This window comes from Panthera pardus, unplaced genomic scaffold (assembly GCF_024362965.1).
Source record: "Panthera pardus isolate Hobbes unplaced genomic scaffold, ASM2436296v1 HiC_scaffold_27, whole genome shotgun sequence".
NCBI lineage: Eukaryota > Metazoa > Chordata > Mammalia > Carnivora > Felidae > Panthera > Panthera pardus.
The window spans coordinates 113,285,802-113,311,176 of NW_026526843.1; the positions used below are offsets into that span (position 1 = coordinate 113,285,802).

The following is a 25,375-nucleotide window of genomic DNA, read 5'->3' on the forward strand; positions in this document are numbered from 1 at the left end:
TGAAATGCTCTGGGGCCGGTACTTTCCACTTCAAATGACTCGCTTCGTCACCATGGGATCTGACAAGTTTGTTTTATCTTTCCGATACTGCCTTCCAACATACTGCAGCACAAATTGGGATTGAGGGATCAAAAAGATGTGGACAGGAATCCCGTTGGTTAAATAGCACTGAGGAATGTAGGTCTAAAGGGAAGTTTCTTTAGTTCATTTCACATGGCTATGGAAGTCAGCACATGCAGCCTCCGAATCACAGTTAGCTTAGAAGGTACACACGAGTTCTCAGTAACAGAGCACCAAGAGCTAGAAAGTTGAAAATAGATGTCATATGATACCAATTATAACTCAGTGTAATTTTGCAGCACCAAGAACCTGTAGAGAGTGCAAGCCAAAATGGAAGATGGTCCTGTTTCCTATGGCTTTAAAAACATTTTTGTTACAATGTTTGCCACTTTTTTTTTCTTCAAACTTTTAATCAAAGTGTTTTTGGCTCTCCTAACTCATTTCTATATCGTCAAAGGAAATAGAAAAGAAGCGGCTAGGATAGCAGAAGAGATCTATGGTGGAATTTCAGGTAAAATCACACGCGTGTGTTCTCAACACTTAAAAAAAAAAAAAAACCTAGATGATTCGTACGAATGATATTTCTGGAGGGTGGATTTTATTTGTGGTTTGGCTTTGTGTGGGTACTTTTAGAAACTACAGCACCGGTTTGTGAAGGAGTTTCAGCTTTATTTTTGCAAGTTCGTAGTACTATTATTATTAGTGGTTATTATTTAAGAAGGAACTAGGGTAGTGGCTTTTTAAGAGTATCTGGAGAAATCTCGTTTCCACTCACCTGAAAAATTACCGATAGGGGATTTTCTTTAATATTTTTCAACAAAGTTTAACAATGCATTCTAACAAGACCGGGTCCCCTCCGGAAATAGAACGACCAATATATCTGATTTCAAGCAGCAGCTGTGGCATGCTATGTATATTTTTGTGTTGTCGTTTGCAGTGCGAATCGATTAGCCACTTGTCACTGGCAGGAAAAATCCTTCACGACGCGGCTTTTACTCGTGTGAAATGCCAACATTTGGGTGAAACGTTTTAAACTGTCCTGCTTTGTAGGATTTCGTCTCCGTTTCTCTCCAGAAATGATTCACCTTAATTGTCGTGAGATGCCACAAAAGTAAATGAATCAGATACACTTGTTGCTGCTGGGCTTGTCACTTGAGAGAGGAGTATTTATTCGTAAACAGAGTTCAGATTTTCCCTCTGTTATTTTTAGCGTTCATAGGGGTTTCCAGGATGACATCATTCTTTATCTAGCGTCCATTTCAATTTGCACCCAGGATTCTCTTTCAAAATAGACTTAGGCTGTGTGATTCCAATATGCCAGACAACTTTGAAGACGCTAGATAACAGCAGTATCCAAAGAAATAAGACCTCCAAAGATAAAGCATCAGAATGCTTCAATTAACTGGGGGAAATGAGGAGAGTCGTGAAGTTTCAGGAAGTGTCAGAAGGCCCGGAATGTGGAAAGAGGTTTCTTTTGGGGATTACATTTGTCACACATTTCAGGGAGGTACGTGGCTTAGACTGGTTAACAAAAAAAAAAAAAAAAAAAAAAAAAAAAAAAGCTTCTGTTTAGTTTCAAGTTAAGTGTGATCTGAAAATCGTATTTTCTAATTTGATATGTAAATATGAACAGGGCTTTGTGAGAGTTTCAGTAACACAATTTTGGTATTCTCAGAGATACATCATCCTCATGGTTTAAATGAGGTCAAATCCAACAAAGTCGTTATTGCAAGAGCGTGTCGAGAATGTTTTCTCCTGTTGCTCACGTGCATTGTTTCTGTCTTTGTCGTCCTTAATTAAGTACGCTCTTAAAAAGGTTTTATAATAGTCAAAACCCATGTAAGCATGGTTTGGATTTGGGTCTGGAACTGTAATACAAATCTCTTAAATAGAGCTCACTCATTCCTTAGCTCAAATGCCTTTATTTGTTCAAGCTCCTAGGATAATACTCATTTAATTTGCAAGTAATGTCATGTTATAAAGTCAAAAACGTATCTTTTGAATATCACTAACAAGGCAGGGACTGGGAGAGAATAGTACATGTTAATTTTTCAGTTTAATTTCCTTCCTATGTATACATATCTACGTGTGTGGATGGCTGTATGTGTATACAAATACACATCCCCCCCCATACGTGTATATGATAGGATATCCAGAGGTGGTAAATAAGGCTTTCTATGATAATGCAGGCCGTAACATGCCAGAAACTGGGTTTTTTTTCTGTTGACACTGTTAGCAGTCAGATGCTATATTCTTCAAGCTAGATGTATTAAAAAGAAAGAACAAAATCTTGTGCAACCAGAAATTATCTTTGCTGCTCACTGGTCAGACAGATGTCTGTTGGGAAAATATGTGACATTTAATCAGTAAGTTAGCTAATTGACTTAGAAAAGTCTCAGCCCAAGGTTAAATTTCTTGAACAGAGCTGTCAGAAACAAGGGGAGAGCAGTAAAAAAACTCACCCAGGGCAGGGTTTATTTAGCCTGTCATAGGTCCTGGCACGCTTTCTTTTGGAAGCTAAACCTAGCATCATATCCCTCATTAAATATCATTTTGGGGGCTATAAAATCTGGATTTTTTTTTTCTGGATTTCACATTCTGGAACACATTGGTCAATATGTCTTTGTGGCTTAAACTATTAAATTTGTAGATAACTTACCAGACCTGAGTTAAACCAGGTTGGCTGTTTTATTTTTCAGGCTTCTTTGTGTGATTTGTCAATAATGTGTGTGTGTATATATATATATGTGTGTGTGTGTGTGTGTATGTATATATACATATACATATACACGTGTGTGTGTATATATGTGTATACATATATATATATCTACACACACACACACACACACACACACACACACACACTCGTATTTAAGTTGAAAACATTGTCATTAGCCCTTGGCACGACGTCTAGAGCACCGGATGGATCGCTGGAGCCCACCTTCAGCCCTCAGATCGCTCTGCAGGTACTTATTCCTGACAGATGCGGTATATGATTTTTCTGCCTTTGCCAATCTGGCCAGAATTGAAGCTGTATTTAGTACAGGGCTTGGTCATCAAACTTGATAAAAATAGAGTATAGATACAGGTTGATAATCTGTTTTCACAACCCTCGGGCCAGACGTGGTCCAGGATTCAGGAGTTTGGGGGCTACTAGGAAGATTGAACAGTGTTTATAGTGTATATTACACGGCACTCCCAGCAGGGCCTCGAGCCGCCTCCCCAAATCAAACATTCTGTATTATATTGGATATTTTGAAATACAAATTAAAAAGAAAAAATCTCTTAACCTGAGTCCTTACCATGCTTCGCTGCCAAAGGAGTTTGCATCAAACTTGGGAAAAAGCTTGGTTTTCAAAATTTGGGTGATTTTACATTTGCAGATACGAGATTGGGAACTGTTGTATTCTTTTTTTTTTTTTTTTAATGTTTATGTTAAGCCAAATCTAAAAGATCCGTGTCAGTCTAAATGTTAAGGCTTAAAATGAGTTGTCCTTGTTCTAAATTCAGAAGCCTCACTTTGATTTGATGGCTCTGCCTCTGTCTGACTCATCCCCCTGACTCCTTTTTCCTACCCTTCCCCTACCAGCAGGTTTTTCCTGCTTTTTGTCCCTTCTTGCCAAACCATCTACCTAGCCTTCTACTCTTGTTCAGTCTTGCTGGTTGTCCTCTCAAGCCTTGGCCCAGCCGTCGTCTTCATGGCGACACATCACAGGTGCCGGCCGGCTTTCCCAAATTTGGACAACCAGCCCTCAGCAGGGGGTGTGCCCACACCAACTGTTACCTTTAGCTCAGCTCTCCTGCTCCTGATGGGCTCAGAGGAACCTTCTAACACCCTGCAAATAGGTGTTCATTGACCATGGTGCATCTCCTGACTGGAATCGAGTGTTCTAGAAAGCGTGCACTTTAACTCAATCGTATTCTAATATTTTAGGTATCTCAGGAAATTTATTATAATGTGACTTTTTCCAATTTACCTTTGTTTTACTTAAATCATTAATTCTGCTAGGCTCCTGTGTATATTTTGGTTCAAAATTGAGGTTCCTCTTGAATGTGTTTTCTCTGATAAGTGCTACAGGAGAAGATATTGCTTCGTATGATTTTGGAACTTGCATAAAGAGACTAAAGATTGTTCCACGTGCACTAGAGATTATAACCAGTTAGGGGGTTCTTTAAAAGTAATAAACCGGTAAGCTCAAATACTTGTCAGAATCAGGAAGGAGGAAATTGCAAAAAAAAAAAAAAATTTAATAATAATAGTAATAATACAGGTTTTTATCTTGAATACTTGGCAGTCAGACAACTGTATCCCCTCAGAACCGATTTTGTTACTGAAATGTGTGGTTTTAGGAGCTGTCATATTCTGAGAAAAAGTCCACCGGGGAGGGGGGGGGAGGGGGATGAAAACGCACTTGAACATTTTCCATACACTTCATCAGGAACAAGTAAACATATTTGTCCAGTAAACTATCTTCCTAATGTGCCTGCAGCCCCGTGACACAGGCAGTCTGCCCAAGAACTAAAAATAGACTGCCTTAGGAGAGAAGGCTTGAGTCCTACTTAGGCGCTCACTTATTTGGAGAGCTTAGTTGATATTTCCTGAAAGGAATGGAAAAACTCCCTAGCTGCCAAGTAACTTCAATCCTTAATTTCTCACAATTAGCTCCAATTTGCGAAACAAGAACGGTAAGAGCGAGACACTGCGTGTTGGGAATAAGAGGAAAGCAGGAGAACCCACCATGGCTGAGTTGCTGGAAAGGGTTTTGTGTGAAAACTCTAGGCCCTTTGACGCAAGTGCTGGAAAACAATGGGACCGGGAAGGTGGCTTCCTGGAGAGCGGGTTTGTTTCCAGTGGGGAAACAAAGAGGATTTCTACATCGAAGGGGATACGAATGGATTCATTTCATGCTATGTATGGGGAGATGGCGGATAGAGCGAAGGATCCCCGGCCAAGAAACCTACCCTGAGGTTAGGTGGGATCTCAACCCAGCGGTTCTTAACACCAGAGCAGGGTGCGTTCTAGGTCACAAAACCTTGGAATTCGGTACTCTTTCTGCCAATACTGGAAGTGAGGTCTCGTTACGTGGGGCAAATGGGTTGCCGTGCGTTTTGGGGTGTTCCGGTTCACGACGCGAGGCTCTTCCCTTCCCTCCTCTCTCGAGGGCCAAGGGCAGGGGCTCCGGGAGAAATACGAGTTTAGATAAGGGGCCTCTGAAAGCAGGGGAGCTTGGTACCTCCCTGTCAAGTTGGAAGTCAGCCGGGGCAACTTCCGGACCTGTCCGCTGGGCCTGTCCAGCGGGAAGAGGGCAGTGGCGTGGTGAGAAGGAAGCCCAGCCCTGCTCTCTTCCTGCTTTCTGGGTGGACAAGAATATGGCCCCGTAGGCTTGCCATGACATGGGGTGGGAGCTCGGGGTGTCCGAGGGCGCTGCGTTGACAGGGGACAGGAGGCGAGGGGGCCGAATGCCAGTGAACAGGAAGGGGGCCTGGAAGTGAGCCCCGGTAGGAAGGGCAAGCCCGCAGACCGGGAGTGACACCTGCAGTTGAGGCAGCCAGCGAGCGAGACCGGCCTCGTCTTCCACTTCCCTGGGGAGACGTCCTCCCTCTCTCTTCTCCCCACCCCCAGACCACAAGGGGAGCTGGCACCCAGAAGAAGGAGGTGGGAACACCTATGGGGACACGCTGCTCTTCTGTCCGCAGCTGCTGGCGTGGCAGAGAGGGCCATCCCCTGCCCCTGGAGGAGGTAGAGGAGAGGAGATTATCTTTCCAAAGTGGACTGACCAGTACACTGGTCGTTTTCAAATCTCTCGATTGAAGAACTTTGTAAATACAGACAAGGGCACAAATTCTAAGCGAACATCTGGATGAATTTTCACAAAGTGGGCGCGATCAGGTACCAGCTCCCCGGAGCAAGACACTGCATATTATCAGCATGGCCCCCACTGGTTCCTCTTCCCGTCAGCCCCCACCCCTCCTTGGGGTCCTTTTGACCCCAGGTGAGTTTGGCCCCCTTTTGTATGTTACGGAAAGGGATCACACAGCACGTGCCCTCCTGTGTCTGGCTTCCTTCACTCGACATTAGGTTTCGAGATCTATCCAGGTTGTATGTGCGGAGTGGGTCTTACGGGACTGGTGAGGAACAGAAATTACTAGAAAGAGGACGAAGATGGAGTTAGGGTTCCTGCTTCTCAGAAGGAAAGGGGACCCCCACAGGCCACTCGGAAGTAAGTTGTAAAAATAATAAAGCCACGTTGTGTCAGTATTCTAATTTCACGATAGCTAGTTACTGTAAATCTTGTTCTGATTTTTGAATCAAATACTTACTGTACTTTCGGGTGACTCGGGTTCACTGGCTGTTGTTGGAACAAGGGCATAACAGAGCCACGGCTGTAGGTTTGCTCCTTACACGGGTCAAGGTTCTAGGGACGTCCGTGGATGAAGACTGACCTCCTAACCCCAGGGCCCAGGTCCACTTCCAAGAGCGATTAGGCAAGACTGTAGCATGTCTGATACACGGTTCATATTGAACGAGGTGAAGATGTATTAGAAGAAAACCAAGGCTGACTAATCGAGGATTATATGCATTCATTATGTCATGATTCCCAGCTTATGCAAATTATAAATGTCCAAAGAGATTTTCAAATTCGTCAGCTTTTAACTGACTCAGGAACAAGTGGAGGCACAAACAGTGTTTTTTCATGTTAAAATTTGTATCCATTTTTCTTATCAAAGCATTGCACTTTCATATCAGGAGTACGAAAACACCAGTGAGTATATGTATGTGTGTGTGTATACTTAATTATATATAAATTAGTTCCAACTTACATATGTGTGTGTACACACACACACACACACACACTTTTAAATCTTGGAACTCACTTTGAAGTGACAGAAAAGGCCCAAGAGTGGTACCAAGAATTCCCACTTCTCTTTGCCCAGAGACCCCATTCGTATTTACCCAACTTTCCTAATAATGTCCTTGAGAGCAAATATTGCCTTTAGACGTTGTGTCTCATCAGCCTTCTTCAGTCTGGAACGGTTCCTGTGTCCCTCCTCGAACAAGTTACAGGCCAGGTATTTTAGAGAACGGCCCCCAGTTTGAGTTGGCTCACAGTGTCCTCAAGATTAGATTTGGGTTATGCATCTTGAGCAGGAAGATCACAGATGCTGCGTGTATTTCTCCCATCGCATTCCTTCCGATAGTACATGATGTCGCCCGTTGCATTCCATGGCATGGCACACCGGGCCGATTTGTTCCGTCGCTTCTGACGTTAACTTTGATCCGCTGGGTAAGGTGGTGTCTACAGTTTGGTGCTACTGTAAAATCGCCTGTATTTCTTTTATAACTAGTAGTTATTTTGTGAGGAGATCACTGGAGCCAGATTCTACCGTTCCTTCCACATTTCCAAGTTGGTGTCGTACTATGAGGACGAGCTTCCTCCTTGCTATTTGTATATTAATCTCTATCAGTCAGTACTTATAGATTCCTGTTTTCTTTGATAGGGTATAATCTCCTACCATCACTTTGTATTTGGATGCTGAAGGCATCCCATATTTGACCAGTGGAAGCCCCTTCGAGCCAGCTCCTGCATCTTTTTGACACGTCCCATCATTCACTGTCTTCCTGGCACAAGGTGTTCGAGGCCACCTTTATCTTATGTTTTTCCTGGCCCGGCCCTGGAATCAGCCGTTTCTCCAAGACCTTGTTACAATGGTGCAAATAGAAATCCACACGTTGAAAATCACATTTTCATACCGACTGCTCCAACTTGAGTCCAACCCCGTAGAGTCCATTCTAGGCTTCCCCCTTTTCATAACGCAGGGGTTACGAGACGGTAAGAAGTGAGTTTCGGCCTAAGAAGAGGGCCCACTGAAATGTCGACAGCCCTGGTTCCCATCTGCTGGAAAAGTCACTCCGTCCTTGCGGCCTCGAGCTATTTCGCATTCACGTAGTCCTAGCGTTGATGGGGTTGTTTCCACCCGGGTTGCAGGAAGAGGAACACCTGGATTCTTGGCACCATCAGGATCACCTAGAACAGGTCGATGAGACGGGCCTTTTGTGTGAAATCCGAACCGTACGACATGCTTCTCGGTGTGTGAAGAGCACGATCATATTTGAAATTTTACAAACTGGGACAGGCCTTCCGAAACAAGTGATTTGCTCTTTGGCGTGTTTTAAGAGGGTTACTTCGCAAATGCCCACTGGAGCTGGTCAGTCTTGTTTACCGACCAGCAATTACAGGAAAAGAAATATTTGTGAGGCTGTTCTGAAGCTGCCCCTTAGGGCACTGCCCCAGCGTGTGTACTTTTTACTCACAGATTGCTTGAGTACCTGACATTATGGATGTGCTTTATTGGCCTACTTAGAGACCTAAACCCTTGCTAAGTACTAAATTACTGTACTCCCATTTCACAGATCACGAAATTGACGTGGAAATAATTTTAGGAACTTGCCCTTCTTGGCAGAACGTGCTCGAGGTGGGACTTTGAACCCAGGCCCTGTGGCCCCGCTGGCTCTGGGCTTAGCCATCACGCTTAACCGCCCACCGAAAAGTGTGGAAGATTGTGTCATCTGAAAAGCCATATTCTGCGTCATGGGAATAGATATGCCTCATCACCTAAATGAAAGAGAGACATTTAATTACCTGGGGAATTGAGAGCAAACCCATTTCCCCTGATTCTCAGGCCTCCTTCATGGGGTACAAGCTGTTGCATTTTCAGGGTAGAGGTGAGGGTAAGAGGCAGGGTAAAGATGAAAGCAGGCCTGTCCACCAGCTTTGCCCCTCACTTTGCCTTGTTTGGAGCTATCAGACTCCAGCTCCGAGAATATGTATTCAAACTCAGCCTATTGCTTATTAAAACCGGCCCCCCCCGAAAGAGTGAGAGAGATGTTACGTGCTCCCTCTCCACACACACCACTAAATGGATGGACCATATACTCAGTGGCTTGTCACCCTGCAAGTGGCTGCTGAAAGAGCCCGGTGCGTGGTCCAAGCTTCCCTCCTCTTCTCCAAACCTCCTCTTACGGTGGGTGGGCAGCACGACTGAGCTGCCCGGAAGAAGACTCCAGACCTTGACTCTGAGCTTGATTTGTGTTGCAGATTGCTGGGCTGATCGATCCCCACTTCATGAAGCTGCGGCCCAGGGGCGCTTACTGGCCCTTAAAACTTTAATTGCACAAGTAAGTGAACCAGACTTGAACCTGTGTGCCTTTGCGATCACCAGCGTCATGCTTTACGAGCTTTGACTGAAGCGGAGTCTTGCTTGCCCCATCTGGCTCCCCGCACAGCCAGGCTCGCTGTATGTATTCTCTGCAGCTCAACCGTTTGTTCCTCCTGCCTCTCCTTTCTTGGGAATCTGGCTCATGTCTTCCGCCCAGCGCCCTCCTTCCCCCTCCGGGCCTGCCTTTACCCCATAGGCAGTTTCCCTGTGAGGGTGACGGTACGTGCCTTCAAATCTTTGTTGCACTAACTCACCCTGTGCTCTCCCAGTGTTCCTTGGTAACAACGGCCCCGAAGTTGCATTAGTCAGCTATTACCGCATAACAAATGACCTCAAAACACAGTGGCTGAAAACAACGAGTGCGGATTGTCACGGTTTCTATGGGCCGAGGGGCAGCCTGGCAGGTGGTTCTGGCTCTGAGTCTCTTGCAGGCAGCGGAGTGTCGGCTGGGGTCGCGGTCACCTCACAGCTCGAGCGGGGAGGATCCGCTTCCAAGCTCACGCATCTGCTTGTTGGCCAGCTTCAACCCCTCGTCACCAAGGCCTCTCCACAGGGCCGAGTCACGAAATGGCAGCTGGCTTCCCCCCGGAGAGAGCGGGAGACAGTGCCTTAGAAGCAAGTCTTAGTATAACCTAATCTCCAAAATGGCATCCCATCACTTCTGCCATATTCTATTCATTAGATGTGAGTCGATAGATCCAGCCCGCACGCCAGGGGAGGGGATTACAGAGTGAGCCAGTACAAGGAATCGGGGATCGCTGGGGGCCACCTTAGAGTACGCCTCCCCTGATACGGTATTTCCAGAGCAAATTTACAATGGGTTGACGTGGGTAGATGTTACTCTTTGGGAAGATTTATTAAAGTCTTACTTATTAAGACTATTTTATTTATGACTGTACCCCTAGCACCTTGAACAACGAGTAACGGCGTAGTCAATATTTGTAAAATGAATGAACAAAAGTGTACATGCTCCATTGACGTTGTTTTAGAATCTACGTGTGTATAGAGGAGGTGATTTATTGTATCTTTTTTCTACATCCTAGCTACCACCGAACCTGGCTTCCTTACCATTTTCACATGCGCACACACGTGCACACGGGTGCGCTTTTTTTTTTTTTGCTTTCTTTTTTACGAGTTGTGTCACTTCTTAAGGAAGTAGAGGCAAAAGGAAAACAGTACTGCCAGTAGTAATCAAATGGCTTTTGTGCTTGATTTTTATCACTTGCTTATTTATTTCTAAGCACTTTAGAATTTGATTATTTTTTTACACGTAATATATTCACATCGTTCAAAGATTAAAGTGATACTAAAAGGTACACAGTGAAAAGTCTGGCATCCGCCTCCTCCCTCTTAGTCTCCCACTTCAACACTTTTAGTAGTATTTCTTAATAAACGTTTAATTTTGGAATAATTTTAAAGAAGAGTCGTGGGGTGCCCAGTGGCTCAGTCGGTCAAGCTTCCGACTTCGGCCCAGGTCGTGATCTCGCGGTTCGTGGGTTCGAGCCCCGCATCGGGCTCTGTGCTGCCAGCTCGGAGCCTGGAGCCTGCTTCGGATTCTGTCTCCCGCTCTCTCTCTGCCCCATCCCCTGCTTGTGCTCTCTCTCAAAAATAAATAAACATTTTTTTAAAAAAATAAAGAAGAGTTGCAAAGAGCGTACAGACAGCTCCCAGACGCCTATGCTTCACCCAACTTCCCCTAGTGCTAATATTACCTAATCATGGTACTTTAGTAAAACATAAGAAATTAACATTGTTACAATACCAGTAACTAAACTGCAGACTATTGAGATCACACCAGTTTTCCCACAGGGTCCTTTTTCTCTTCCAGGCCCCAATCCAGGATCCCACATTGTATTTAGTACTTATTATTTTTTTTATGTTTGTTTATTTTTGAGAGAGAGAGAGAGAACGCACGCGGTGCAGGGACAGAGAGGAGAGAATCCCAAGCATGCTCTGTGCCGTCAGCGCAGAGCCCGAAGCAGGGCTCGAACTCACAAACTGTGAGATCCTGACCTGGGCTGAAATCAAGAGTCGGCCACTCAACCGACTGAGCCACCCAGGTGTCCCCCACCCCCGACTTTATTTTTAAGTATACTTCATAAGCATGTTGATTTCTGTAAACCAGTGTGCTTAAATGTGTCAGGAGTGCTCTTCAGAGGGAAGTTGAGCTTTTTCTCAGTGCACGCACACTTCTTTACCCTTACACACTAGTAAGAAAATGTATTCTTTTATTTTATTTTTTACTTTATTTCACATACAATGTGGTGGAGTAGAGCAGGAAACCAGGGATGAGAAGCTCCTATCGTGCTGGCTGTCATCGACGGCTGGGGGAGCCTTAAGTCTTAGTAATAGTTTGAACTTTCTGCCTCTCCGTTTTCTCGTGCACAATGAAGGTGACTCACTCTAGACGGTCTTTCAGGCCCGTCCAACATCACATGGGTACGAATCCAGGAATTGACTTTGCACCAGATGGAAGTTTTGTTTTTTGTTTTTCCTAGTACACTGCTGCCACCTTGTGGGCCAGCCTGTTTTTCTTTTCTTAAAGGGAAATAATACACAGGGAAATTTTCCTAATTGTATTAAATACCCAAATTGAAATATACAGCACAGCTCTGGAGTAATGACATCGTATTCAGGGCATGAGAACGGATGGGACCAACGAGGTACAGAGAGGCCCTAAGAGGAAGGGACAGGGCAATAGTGGCAAGTCCCAGCTGCTGGCCACAGCAGGGATGCCACCAGCCCCAGGGACGTGGGGCGGGAGGCCGTGGGAACTTAGGTTGGCGTTTGGGGTTCAGGGTCATGCACTAGGTTTCGGAAGTTTTCAGTGGGTCGGTTAGGAGGCAGGAAATCAGAAGCAGAACTCAGTTCAGAAAAGCTGAGAGGGACCTCCTGCTTTCACAGAAAGTGGTAGTCATGGGTCGGGGGGATGGTCAGGGCCAAGTTGTGAAAATCAGGGCACGAAGTCAGAGTCGGCCAGCAGCGGGGCTGATCATGCCCATCTGTCACATGGACTCCAAGACAAGGCATAAGAGGAGGGGGGCGTGCTGGGACTGGGTAAGGAGAAGCCGCTGGCCCCGGACCCTGGTACGGCAGAGGCCTCTCCATGCCCTGGAGTTGCGGTCAAGAGCCGTGCTGCCACTACGGCATACGAATGCCGGAGCGCTGTGTGCTGGACTCCGGACTCTGAAGTCCGGGAGTCGCCGGCATTGCTAACGCAGCCTCGACCCCTTCTCTCCAAATTCTAGGGTGTCAACGTGAACCTCGTGACAATTAACCGGGTCTCTTCGCTCCACGAGGCGTGCCTCGGAGGTCACGTGGCCTGCGCTAAAGCCTTATTGGAAAAGGGCGCGCACGTGAGTACCGCCCCTCCCCCCGCCGTCCCCTCCCGCAGCCCTGTCTGCCCAGGTGCACCTGCTAGGGTCTAAACAGACGCTACCCTCCAGACTGTGCACCCACTGGCGGTGTAGACAGGTCTGGCCCTGTCCGCGTGCACATTCCTGAGACACGGTTGGTCACTCCCCTCTTCAGCCTCTGTGCCCGTGGGCGAGCATTCTAATGAGGTAATTCACAGGAATCCTTGAAAATTGCCCTGCTGAGTTTCAAAAGATCAACTCAAACTAGAGTTCTCTGAAACCGATCTCGGGAGATGGACTGTGAAACATGAGAAAGAGTACAATTTAAAAGAGCGACAACAAAAACGCTCTTAATTCAACACCGTAAACCAACGACTATTTTTATTGAGCAAAATCATCAAATTAAATAAGCTTTTAATAAGTAATACATTGAAAAAACCCGACAGAATTAACTATCTTATTTTAAAATTCTATCCTTATGTGTCTTTTTTTATGTTTTAGTTTTAAATTATCGTTTTTAACTCTGGTATAGTTAACATACAGTGTTTTATTAGTTTCAGGTGTACAATATAGTGACTCAACAATGCCATACACCCCCCAGGATCCTTATTTCAAGCATGAGTGGCTGAGGTGCTGTGTGTAATAGATATCACAACAGAACTGTGAACTTACAACTTTTGAAAATCTCAGTGACATTCATTTAGTTGCCAGATACCATTTTGTTGCTAATTTCCACTTTTTAACTCAGTCCTCGTGTTGTTTCACGAGCGGCAATGTTTTTAGGTGCTTAACTGAAGCTGTTCTTTGCATTTTACATGGAAGTTGGGTCTATGTCGAACTGAATATAAAAGCCTTTCTTGGGCAAAGTGATTTTCCCGATGCCACAGTGGTCGTGTGTTTTTATGCGGTGGTGCTTCCTGAAGTTACTGCGTAGTCAACTCACATGTAGTGAAGGGGTGAGGCTGGGTGAGGGCCGTTTCCTTCCTTTGGCGGGAGATAGCAAACCACATCGGGTTGTGGAGGAGTGTGTGCTGGTACGACTCTGGGAGTTTTTGTGGGAGGCAAAAAAAAAAAAAAAAAAAAAAAGTCAGATGCAGTCCCTTGTGTTTGGCCATCTTTTGAGGAAACAGTCGATGAAGATTGTGTTATTTAACATTTAAATCAGAAGGAGACAAGGAATAAAAGAGAGTTGGTCAATCAGTAGGAAATTCCTCAAACTTGGCAGGCCCGTGGGGGCCTCAAACTCCGTGCATCTGAAACTTGTGCTTCTGATGTCCTTCCCCGGGGGACCGGCTCCCCTTGCAGCCCGGTCTCAGAGGCCAGGTGAAACACATTCCTGCGTTCCCCCGTTCCAGACCTGGGATCATCCTACTTCTCCCATCTCCCTGACTAATTAATCACCACATCCTGCTAATTTTGCTTCCTCAGTATTTCTCAAGTCTGTACTCTCTTTTGTCTTGCTCCTGTGGTGCTCGAAAGCATTTATTATTTTTTAAAACATTTTTAATGTTTATTTGAGAGAGAGACAGAGGGAACAAGCAGGGGAGGGGCAGAGAGAGGGAGACACAGAATCCGAAGCAGGCTCCAGGCTCTGAGCTGTCAGCACAGAGCCCGGCGCGGGGCTCGAACTCCCAGATGGAGAGATCTTGACCTGGGCTGAAGTCAGACGCTTAACTGACTGAGCCACCCAGGCGCCCCAAGCATTTATTATTGTATCAAAATGATCTCTTTCTGTGTTTGTCTTCCCTGATAGAATTCACCCTGTTCAGGAGACGCAAGTTGCCTTACTCGCCTTTGTTTCTGAAACACTGGCACCTAACAGGTGCTCAATAAATGTTTGCTGCCCTGACCTGAGAAACTGAGGAAATCAAATTAGAAGACTTCGGGACTGAGGATGAGGATGATTCTCAGTAACAACAAATCGAACCAGTTGCACCAAATATTTTTTCAGTACAAATGTAAATAGGTTAGAAAATCCCTAGGCTGTATGAATTTGCACACTACCTCCCCTGTCCTTGTCTGTCGCCGCCACCTTAGCCTCTCCTCCTTCACTTTCCAATATAATGGGGGCTACCCTGGGACTGTGGAGAGGGAGCTTTTTTGTTGGTTTCTGAGACCAGAAAATTTGGGATCCTGATTCTCACACGCCCGCATCCTCAGTTGTTGAGGCAAGAGCCTCACCACCGGAAGGCCTTGGTCCCCTGATGTCCTGGCCAATCTATTGCCAATACCCAAAGATGCCCTCCAGCTGTGTTGCTTCTCAGGTGCCTCCCGCATCCCTAGAAGGCACCCAGGGTGGTCGGAGACCCCATGTTGATGGCTCTTTTCTTTGTGCCTTTGGCTTGATCGTGATCTCTTTAGGAGTCACTGCTGGCACACGCAGTCGGTACGGACTAGAGCAGACCAGTAAGAGAACTTGTGGCAAGACGGACAGAACTGCGGGGAAATTGCTGAGGAGAGTTTTTGCAAGCGCAGATTTGGGGACCTGGCTTCTCAGTACCTTCGGGGCCCACCACATTGGTTCATGATTGGGATGGGGAGTCAGCTCCGTAGGAACGGCCAATGAAAACAACTGTCGTTGCAATTGTGTACTAAATGCTCACCGGGCACCAGGCAGTGTTCTTAGTGTTTAACATGTGGTGACTCACTTGATGCACCCAATAACTTCATGAGGCAGAGTCTTTAATGATCCTCATTTTACAGGTAAGGAAACTGAGGCACAGAAAGTTAATAACCCGACCGAGGCTTCTGAACAAATAGAAGAGAGAACGCTGGGATTTGAACCCGAGCTAATGGTACCAGCGGCCATGCTCCTAACCACCAAACGGGCCCCCCTCCTCCATGGTTAGGAGGCTCGTAAGAAGCTCCGGAATGCCCATGCATACATTTGAAAAGCTCTGTCCCATTTTGTCCCACTTGGGATATTATTTGTAGGTGAGAGTTGACAGATTGCTGGCATCTAAAAAACATGGTACCGTAGTGATGTAGAGTTCCCTCGCTCATCCACCAGCATGGGAACTTTCTCCAGGCAGATGCATAGGAATAAACACTTGGCAACGGTGAGAGAAAAATCGCAAATCCTCTGGGCCTCTTCGCTCATCGTTAGGTCAACGGAGTGACGGTCCACGGAGCCACGCCCCTCTTCAACGCGTGCCGGAGCGGCAGTGCTGCGTGCGTCCACGTGCTGCTGGAGTTTGGAGCCAAGGCCCAGCTGGAGGCGCACTTGGCTTCACCCATCCACGAGGCAGTGAAGAGAGGTGAGTCGGCCGCCACAATGCACACCAACTGGTGGGCTCGCTCCGATCTGCGCGAATCAGTGGTATAGTGTTCACCACGCCCTTTCTGCCTGTGATGTCGCATTTCCTAGGGAGTCGGTCCCTCGGCAGGCCTCTCTGGAAACTCTTTGCTGGTGTTTTGGTGGCTCCGACTGCAGGGGTGACTTCCACGAGTCGGACGTTGCGTATGTCTTGTCTTTACTAGGAAAGAGCGGCTCATTTCCCAAAGCCCATAAAACATCAGCCACTAAAATAAATTATGAAAGTGTCTGAAAGCCAAGGCTGATGGTATCCCTAATGGAAGATTCAACATAACTGCCCACAGCCAGCAGTATACTCTAGACGAGCTGCTGACTTCAAGGTCATTAGGTATTGAAAAAAGGTTGCAACTTTAAAAAGCATCGCATTAGAAACCTTCAGGTTGATTCTAGCTTCCCGTGTTCTCAGTTACTTTTGAAATGAGGGAAAAGAGTAAAATCGAGGTCTTTAAAATTTTTTTTTTTAATGTTTATTTTATTTTTGAGACAGAGAGAGACACAGCATGAGCAGGGAAGGGGCAGAGAGAGAGGGAGACACAGAATGTAAAGCAGGCTCCAGGCTCTGAGCTGTCAGCACAGAGCCCGACGGGGGGCTCAAACTCACAAACTGTGAGATCATGACCTGAGCCGAAGTCGGACGCTTAACTGACTGAGCCGCCCAGGCGCCCCCAAATCGAGGTCTTTAAAAACTTGATGCATTGGCTAGACAGAACAAGAAGATACCTTTGAAAGGTCAAGGCCATTTGTCACACTGACAGAGCAGCATTTCTGTCACCCACTGGTGGAGTTATTCTCTTCTACTGAGATCAGAAATACAGTGGGGGAAGTTAGAATGCTGTAGAACAGTGATCTTTGCGGGTCTAATTCGGGATGAAAGTCTTCATTTCAAAAGGCAATAGTGAAAGATTTGCCCCAGGTTATTAAATATGTCACTTGGTAATTTTTTTTTTTTTTTTTTGCAGCAGACTACTTTTTTTCTCTGCTTTTATTTTTGTTCCATTTCTTTAACAATTGAAGTCTAATTAGCATACAGTGTTATATTAGTTTCAGGTGTACAATATAATGAGTTAACAATTCTGTGCATTACTCAGTGTTACTCCTGATTGCCTTCACCTCTTTCACCCGCCCCCCCCCCCCCTTAATCATCAGTGTGTTCTCTGTATTTGAGTCTGGTTTTCTTTTTGTCTTTTTGCCCCCTTTGTTTATGGATTACTTGAAATGCAACAAAAGACCTAAATCTCAGTGTATCCATGGTTTCGATGTCTTATACATATTTAATAAGCACCTATTGATTAATAACCGAGGTTGGTCATTTCCCAAACTTTAAGTAGATCCTTTAAGTTGAAGGAAAATGGTCTCCTTTGGAAATGATTGATCTAAAAGTTTAAGAAATTGTTTTACTATTGATTTGAAGTGAAAATTAATCTGATATTTGCATTTCCATCCAAACATTTAAAAATGGATATATATTGGGAATGGTTTGAATTATTTAATTCGTGGATGGTTTTATGTTGGGGTGTTTGGTATCTATGGACCCACAGAATACATACGTACTTATAAATACATGAATTCATGAGTCTCTACATATTTTTTTTTCCTGTATCTAAAAGCATGTTAGGAACCAACATCCACAGAATGGAAGAGAAAATAGCAAATTCATTATTTTAGATACTGTTATATTAGTGTCCATCATTTATATATTAATTTTTTGAAACTTCTGTGAGTACTTAAATTTAACTCAGACCAGGCTCAGTTTCTTCCGCAAAGAAAAAGAAAAACAAAAGTAAAAGGACAGGAATTATTTTTTATTTTAAGTTTATTTATTTTGAGAGAGCAAGTGAGTGGGGGAGGGGCAGAGAGAGAGAGAGAGTGAGTGAGTGAGAGAGAATCCCAGGCAGGCTTCACGCTGTCAGCATGGAGCCCGATGTGGGGTTTGAACCCATGAACTGTGAGATCATTACCTGAGCTGAAACCAAGGCACCCTTGGACAGGAATTATTTTAAAATGTTTATTAGAGAATTTTTACATCCATATTCATCAGGGATATTGGCCTGTAGTTCTCTTTTTTTGCTGGGTCTCTGTCTGGTTTAGGAATCAAAGTAATGCTGGCTTCATAGAATGAGTCTGGAAGTTTTCCTTCCCTTTCTATTTTTTGGAACAGCTTGAGAAGGATAGGTATTATCTCTGCTTTAAATGTCTGGTAGAACTCCCCTGGGAAGCCATCTGGTCCAGGACTCTTATTTGTTGGGAGATTTTTGATAACCGATTCAATTTCTTCGCTGGTTATGGGTCTGTTCAAGCTTTCTATTTCTTCCTGTTTGAGTTTTGGAACTGTGTGGGTGCTTAGGAATTTGTCCATTTCTTCCAGGTTGTCCAGTTTGTTGGCATATAATTTTTCATAATATTCCCCGGTAATTGCTTGTATTTCTGAGGGATTGATTGTAATAATTCCATTTCATTCATGATTTTATCTATTTGGGTCATCTCCCTTTTCTTTGTAAGGAGCCTGGCTAGAGGTTTATCAATTTTGTTTATTTTTTCAAAAAACCAACTCTTGGTTTCGTTGATCTGTTCTACAGTTTTTTAGATTCTATATTGTTTATTTCTGCTCTAATCTTTATTATTTCTCTTCTGCTGGGTTTGGGGTGTCTTTGCTGTTCTGCTTCCATTTCCTTTAGGTGTGCTGTTCGATTTTGTATTTGGGATTTTTCTTGTTTCTTGAGATAGGCCTGGATGGCAATGTATTTTCCTCTCAGGACTGCCTTCGCTGCATCCCAAAGCGTTTGGATTGTTGTATTTCCATTTTCATTTGTTTCCATATATTTTAAAATTTCTTCTCTACTTGCCTGGTTTGACCCATTCATTCTTTAGTAGGGTGTTCTTTAACCTCCACACTCTTGGAGGTTTGCAGACTTTTTCCTGTGGTTGATTTCAGGTTTCATAACGCTGTGGTCTGAAAGCGTGCATGGTATGATCTCAATTCTTTTATACTTATGAAGGGCTGTTCTGTGACCCAGTATGTGATCTATCTTGGAGAATGTTCCATGTGCACTCGAGAAGAAAGTATATTCTGTCGCTTTGGGATGCAGAGTTCTAAATATATCTGTCAAGTCCATCTGGTCCACTCGAGTCTATTCGTTGGGCAGCCTCTCCGAGGAGAATGCTTGTTTGTGTAGTTGTTGTTAAGCCCTGAATTTGAAAGTGCAGTTACACGTATATTCTACAGTTGGGGCTTTACATATTCTCATAGGTGTCTTCCAGGGTAACCAGAATAAGGAGGTGCAGCCGTACACGGGCCTTGGATTTGAGCACTGGCTTTTGTGGGCCATTTACCCCTGTGCATCTTGCAGCCTCTGTTTGGAAACTGGTGGCTTCACCGTGAAGAATGATTCCAGCTGTGCTCCTTGGAGCCCGTAGTTTAGATGGAGGCACCGTAAGGGCTGCAAAGAGGAGTTGCACTGGGGACGTATGGGCATTCTTTTCTCTTTAATGGTCTTTATTTTGGACTTTTCTAAGATTTCCAAAAAGATATTTTTTTTCTGCCTAAAAAAAAATACCTGGTTTCTTTCTTTTTCTTTTTACACTTATTTATTTTTGAGAGAGAGAGGGAGCACGAGGGAGGGGCAGAGAGAGAGAGGGAGCGAGAGAGAGGATGTCAAATAGACTCTGAGCTGACAGCGCAGAGCCCGACGTGGGGCTCAATCTCACGAATCGTGAGATCATGACCTGAGCTGAAATCAAGAGACGCTTAACCCACTGAGCCACCCAGGTACCCACCCGGCTAGGTTCGTTCTTTCTTTCTTTCTTTCTTTCTTTCTTTCTTTCTTTCTTTCCTTCCTTCTTTCTTTCTTTTTTAATGTTCATTTTTGAGAGAGAGAGAGAGCGAGCGAGCGCGTGCAAGTAGGGGAGGGGCAGAGAGAGGAGACACAGAATCCAAAGAAAGCTCTAGGTTCTGAGCTGTCAGCACAGAGCCCGACGCGGGGCTCGAACCCACAAACCGTGAGGTCATGACCTGAACCGAAGTCGGACGCTCAACAGACTGAGCCACCTAGGCGCCCCTGGGCTAGCTTTTTTCTAAAGCCCATTCCAGGTAAGCACTTCTGTAGTTCTGTAAATAGTCAATATTTCCCTTACTTGAGTAAGGTTGTCTTTTGTGCCACCAGGTCATAGAGAGTGCATGGAGATTCTTCTGGCAAATAACGTTAACATTGACCAAGAAGTGCCCCAGCTTGGAACTCCCCTGTATGTGGCCTGCACCTACCAGAGGGTAGACTGTGTGAAGAAACTTCTAGAATTAGGTAACTTCCAGAAATCTTTTTATGAGAAGAACCTGTTAACCTTGCTGGTTTTCCATGGCTTTAAAGACTAAGTTCTTGTCAGGCTGGACAAAATTCTGACAGTATTTGCTGTTTGAATGTTTAAAACAGAACTTTTCCAGAGAAATGAGTGTCCACTTCCTTTGGTATTGGCTCCATTCACCTGGTATGGTTCTCTTTGGTGGTTTCAAGAGAGAGCAAGGGTCTCTTTCCCATGAGTCCTAGTGGGAAAAAAGAATTTTATTGCGTTGGCTCTTTTTGAGTCACCTGCCCATCTCTGAACCAATCATGGTGGCCAAAGGAAATACAGTACACTGACTGGCTTAGATTTCAGTCTGCCTTGTAGTTGTCGGGCTTCCCTGGAAACACGTGAGCCGGGAATCCCAGGGGATGGTTCCTCAGAGGGAGACCTAGGTGTGGTTACCAGGAGGATGCCGGATAGCAAAAATAACAGACATTTGCCATAGACTCCCTTAGATCAATCCTGCTGAGGTACTTAGTAACTTCCTTCATTCTAAAAGGTATATACAGACACTGGGAGTCCGGGGTGGGGGGGGGGAAGTAAAATGTCTTGAAACTATTACTTGATTAAAGATTCCCCAAACTTCACCGCTGACATTAGAGGCTGTACTAAGAACTTTTAAATAAGAATTCTTATCTCCAAGATTTTTTTTTTTTTTTTTTGTCTTTTTCATCCCCTATCAGTTACTACTCCCTGTCGTAGTTCAGAAATCTTTTTCTTGGAGCCCGGAATAACATAAGTACCAAATAATCTTAACTTTATCCTTTGCCAAAAAACAAAACAATTCTGCGTAAAAGGCGCTGCAGGTATTTCATTTTGTCTGTCACACGGTTCGTACGGAAAAGCAAGGAACGTATTTTAAGTGCCTAAAAATGTCTCTCTTCACTCTTCTCACCCAGATCCTTTGAAGCAGTTTCAGTAGCCACTGCTGAGGCTCTAGGCTTGGGTCAGACATTTTCGAAGATTGGCCCAGCATGTCATGACATTCAAGATGCTTCCCTCCGCAGCTGCTGTATTTTAGGCCCGTCGTATTCCCACATCAACGTTCAGCGTTGACTCGTGTCATTTGCTTTCTCAAGGAGCCAGTGTGGACCGCGGCCAGAGTCTGGACACCCCACTCCACGCCGCTGCGAGGCAGTCCAGCGTGGAGGTCGTCCACCTGCTAGCGGACTATGGGGCTCCCCTGAAGTGCAGAAATGCCGAGGGGAAAAGTGCGTTGGATCTGGCGGCTCCAAAAAGCGGTGTGGAGCAGGCCCTCCTGCTCCGGGAAGGTAACGAAGGGCTGGGTGTCCAGTTCTGTCCCGGAAGCGCATCCGCTGTCTCCCCTCCCTGTCTTCTCTCCAGACTTCCTTACCTCTTTTCTCTTTTTCCTTGGGAGTGGCACGTGGGAGGCAGCAGGCGTCGCTGGCGTCCCCGAGATGGGATTCGGTAGGCGTATGTGTTCACTTGTAACGGAAGGGCATTTATGCAACCGGGAGGCTGCTGTGTATTTTCCGTGATGAGAAAATACTCCGGGAACTCTGTTTTCACCACGAAAAGGTGAACTGCCACATCTGGCTTGGAATAAGTGCCCAGCGGAGTGGACCAAGACCCTGCTTTGTCATATTTGGAGAAATATTTGTCAGCGGAAGCTAGCAATACTTGAGTTAGAGGCTGTAGGCTGGATACGGAGTGTGTATTTCAGACACTGGACTGGGTGGCCAAGTCGATTGCCTGCCCTCGAGATCAGGGAGCAGGCGGATCTGTGCCCCCCATTGCCTCACCCCCCTTTCCACCGTGGGCCAGTGGAGCTACAGATGCCCGAGGAGACCAGGCGGGTCTCTAAGAGGCTCTGCATTCCAAATTCAGAAGTCAGTCATGCTAAGTCTATACAGAAAGAGAACATTATCCAAGCCTGTACTGATCGTTTGTATGCTTGGGAGACTATTAAAGGTGATGGTAATAAGGGGCACCTGGGTGGCTCGGTCAGTTAAGCATCTGACTGTTGGTTCCGGCTCAGGTCATGATCTCACGGTTTGTGGGATCGAGCCCCGCGTCGGGCTCTGTGCCGACAGTGCAGAGCCTGCTTGGGATTCTCTCTTTCCCTCCCTCTCCTCCCCTCCCCTGCTTGTTCTCTCTCTCTGTCTCTCACTCTCTCTCAGAATAAACTTAAAAACAGTGATAGTCATTATTCAGTTTTACACGTGTTAGGCGCTGAGCTAAAAAATTTGAAACCTGGATTAATCTCCCTGAATTCTGAAAACTTTAAAGCCGCGAGCACTTTGCAGTAGCTGGTGCTGTCCCGGCTGAAGATAGGACAAGAGAGCATAAAGATACTGGCTCGCAGAGGGGCATATGACTGCTAAGGAGAAGTGGGACCCCAGCCAAGCAGTCTGACTCCAGAACATGCGCTCAGTGTTATGATGGCCCCGCGCTGAACCTTCTGAAACACTTTCTGGTCGAGAAGGGTTTTATTTTACTCACCAGTTCCACTTCATGAAACCACCCTCGTGTCTTCTATACCTTCCAAGTAGAACGCTCGGTTCAGTCATCTCAGGAATGCTTTCTAGGTCAGTGCTTCTTTTTAAAAAATTTTTTAAATGTTTCCTTTTGAGAGAGAGCGAGAACACAAGCAGGGGAGGGGCAGAGAGAGAGGGAGACACAGAATCCAAAGCAGGCTCCAGGCTCCGAGCCATCAGCACAGAGCCCAATGCGGGGCTTGAACCCTCGGACTGCATGACCATGACCTGAGCCAAAGTCGGACGCTTAAACGACTGAGCCACCCAGACGTCCCTCGGTCAGTGCTTCTTAAGTTCTACCATGAGTATGAATCACCTGGTGATCTAATTAGAATGCAGATTCGGGTTCAGGAGGTCTGGGATGGGGCCTAGACTCTATACACCCACTGGGTTCCCAGGTAGTGCTGCTGAACTGAGGCCACACTTTGAGTACCACTGGTCTAGATTATTCCCAATAGTCTGTGTCATTAATGGTTGCTCTTTTATTTGAATCTCCACTTGAAGAACTCTGATCTTCCTTACCGGCTCCCAGTTTGGAAATGCCAGGTCCTTTCCAACTGTTAGCCGAGAATATGGTTTATGGCAATTGCCACATTTCCTCTTTTCTTCCGTCAAAGATGTTTCCAGGTCCAGGATTTAGATTCGTTCTAAGCAGGTGCTTCTGTCTTCTGTTGTCACAAGTACAGCTGCTTGGTCTGGAAGGATGGACACCAGCTGTGTCACAGTTCACTCTGGTATCTGACCTTCTCTAGGCACGCTGGACGATTTGTCTGCGTTACTGTTTTCCAGAGGAGCTTCGGTTGGGTGACAGGTGGAGATGCTTTCCACTCGCGCTTCCCAAGATTTTAACGAAGGGTACTTATGTGCTCTGTCACATAGATCCTCCTTAGAAACCTCAATTCAGGTGTTATCTGGCTATTTGCATATGCAGGGCCCCATTTCTCATGGGTGGCAAGATCCTGTTACAGTAGGATTGTCTTGAGAAGGACAACTTTATGCAGTCCGGTAATCACACAGGTCTACTTGAAGGGATCTTTCCTGATACAGTGAGGCTAGGGAGCACTGGGACATTACAAATGCCTCTGTATAACTAGCGTTCCAGCCAAAGCCTCATTCGTCCTATTCAGCCCTGTCTGGGGCTCTCGTTACTTTCCTTCAGCCACGCAAAGCCATGGGCGTGATGACTCCGTGAGCCCCTTTGAGACTGAGGTTTGGGATATCATGGGGGTTAAGTGAGTTGGGTCCTTTCTCTAGATCCTTCATGGAGCTGGGAGCCTTGTGTGAATGGAGGGTCCTTCCGAAAATGACTTGGGACCCAGCCAGCACCGCCTCACGGGCAGCCAGAGCCAGGAGGTCCGGGAGGCCTCTGTGACCTTACAGGCCTTTATGCCCTCCTGGCAGCTGTCCCTCGCTTGGTTCTCCTCGGCCAGTACTATCCCGTTTGTTGGCGCGTGCGATACGTGAATGAGGCGCGTTCCCTTGAGGCCTCACGCTTCATTCCTGACTTGCCTCTGTTTAGCCTCATTCTCCACTGTCGCTAACACGCTCACCTTTAGAGGGCTCACCCAAACATGTCGCCGCCCAGAGGGCCACACTGGGGTCCCTGTGTGTATTTAGCGTCTGCTACGTCGCTCTACGATCCGTGCACGGAGCCAGCTTGTGGAGCATTTCGGCCTCTTCCGGTCCCCTGGTCTCCCCTTCTCCCCCAGCCCCACCACCATGAACTTCACACATTGTAACTTCTTCCCCAGGCCCGCCTGCTCTCTCCCAGCTCTGTCGCCTGTGTGTCCGGAAGTGCTTGGGCCGAGCGTGTCGTCAAACCATCCGTGAGCTGCATCTGCCGGAGCTGCTGGAAAGATTCCTGCTATACCGGTAGTCCCAGCTGGCCTTGGGAAGGTACTTGGAAATGAGCAGGCTACTGCCTGCTGTACCCAGGGTACTTAGTGTAGACACCCGGTGGCTAGGCTCTGAGTACCTTCCAATGAGCAGAGTCAGCTAGTGTTGGTCCCCGAAGAACCAGAACGCCCGCGGAGTAGAAACTCCTGGTTAATGCTCTCGTTCCCCGAGGGGCAACCGGAAGCCTTTTGGTTTTTAGCTTTTGTTGTTAAGACACTTTAGAAATCCGTGCAGCGGAGTGAAAATAATCTGTGTTTGAAGATTCGTGGTCTTTAATTATGTAAGGGTCAATATTCTGCATATCTTGCAGACACATGTAAATCTTGGGTGAATAAGAGTCTGATGAGTGTATCTCATGATGTGTTCCTGATGTAGTCCCTCCCTCCTTTGCCCTTTCTTTCTCTGCTTCCATGAATAAACTTCTGCTGGAATTTTGATTTCCTTGCCATTTATATATATACACGCGCGCGTGCGTGTGCGTGCGCTGAACGCATTCGAAACATCAAAGTTAACAGAGACTTGCAGTTACTGAGGTCTTGGTTCATAAGAGAAATGTTGCTCGTCACTTGTGACATTAAAGGCTGTTCGTTGAAGCACACGGTTCTAGGACAGGGCAACACTGGCTGCTCCCCTATTACCTGAACCCGCAGGCACTGTTTGATGCATGTTGCAACCCAAGCATCCATCAGCTTATT

At 45.9% G+C, this 25,375-nt stretch overlaps 1 protein-coding gene across 4 annotated transcripts; it reads left to right on the plus strand.

Moving 5' to 3' along the window:
- The first annotated feature begins 226 nt into the window (after positions 1-226).
- On the plus strand, positions 227-25,117 carry ASB11 (ankyrin repeat and SOCS box containing 11). 4 transcript variants are annotated; one of them, XM_019417944.2, is made up of 8 exons: positions 227-571; positions 9,159-9,238; positions 12,528-12,635; positions 15,742-15,892; positions 20,112-20,246; positions 21,366-21,557; positions 24,536-24,680; positions 24,991-25,117. In XM_019417944.2, exons 1-7 carry the CDS (start codon positions 391-393, stop codon positions 24,658-24,660), a joined length of 972 nt encoding a protein of 323 aa, XP_019273489.1. In that variant the 5' UTR covers positions 227-390; the 3' UTR covers positions 24,661-24,680; positions 24,991-25,117. The 4 variants fall into 4 exon arrangements, with proteins under 4 accessions (XP_019273489.1, XP_019273488.1, XP_019273490.1 ...); XM_019417943.2 differs by having other exon boundaries at positions 228-571; positions 24,536-25,117; XM_019417945.2 differs by lacking the exon at positions 227-571 and adding an exon at positions 1,342-1,567 and having other exon boundaries at positions 24,536-25,117.
- Positions 25,118-25,375: the final 258 nt, after the last annotated feature.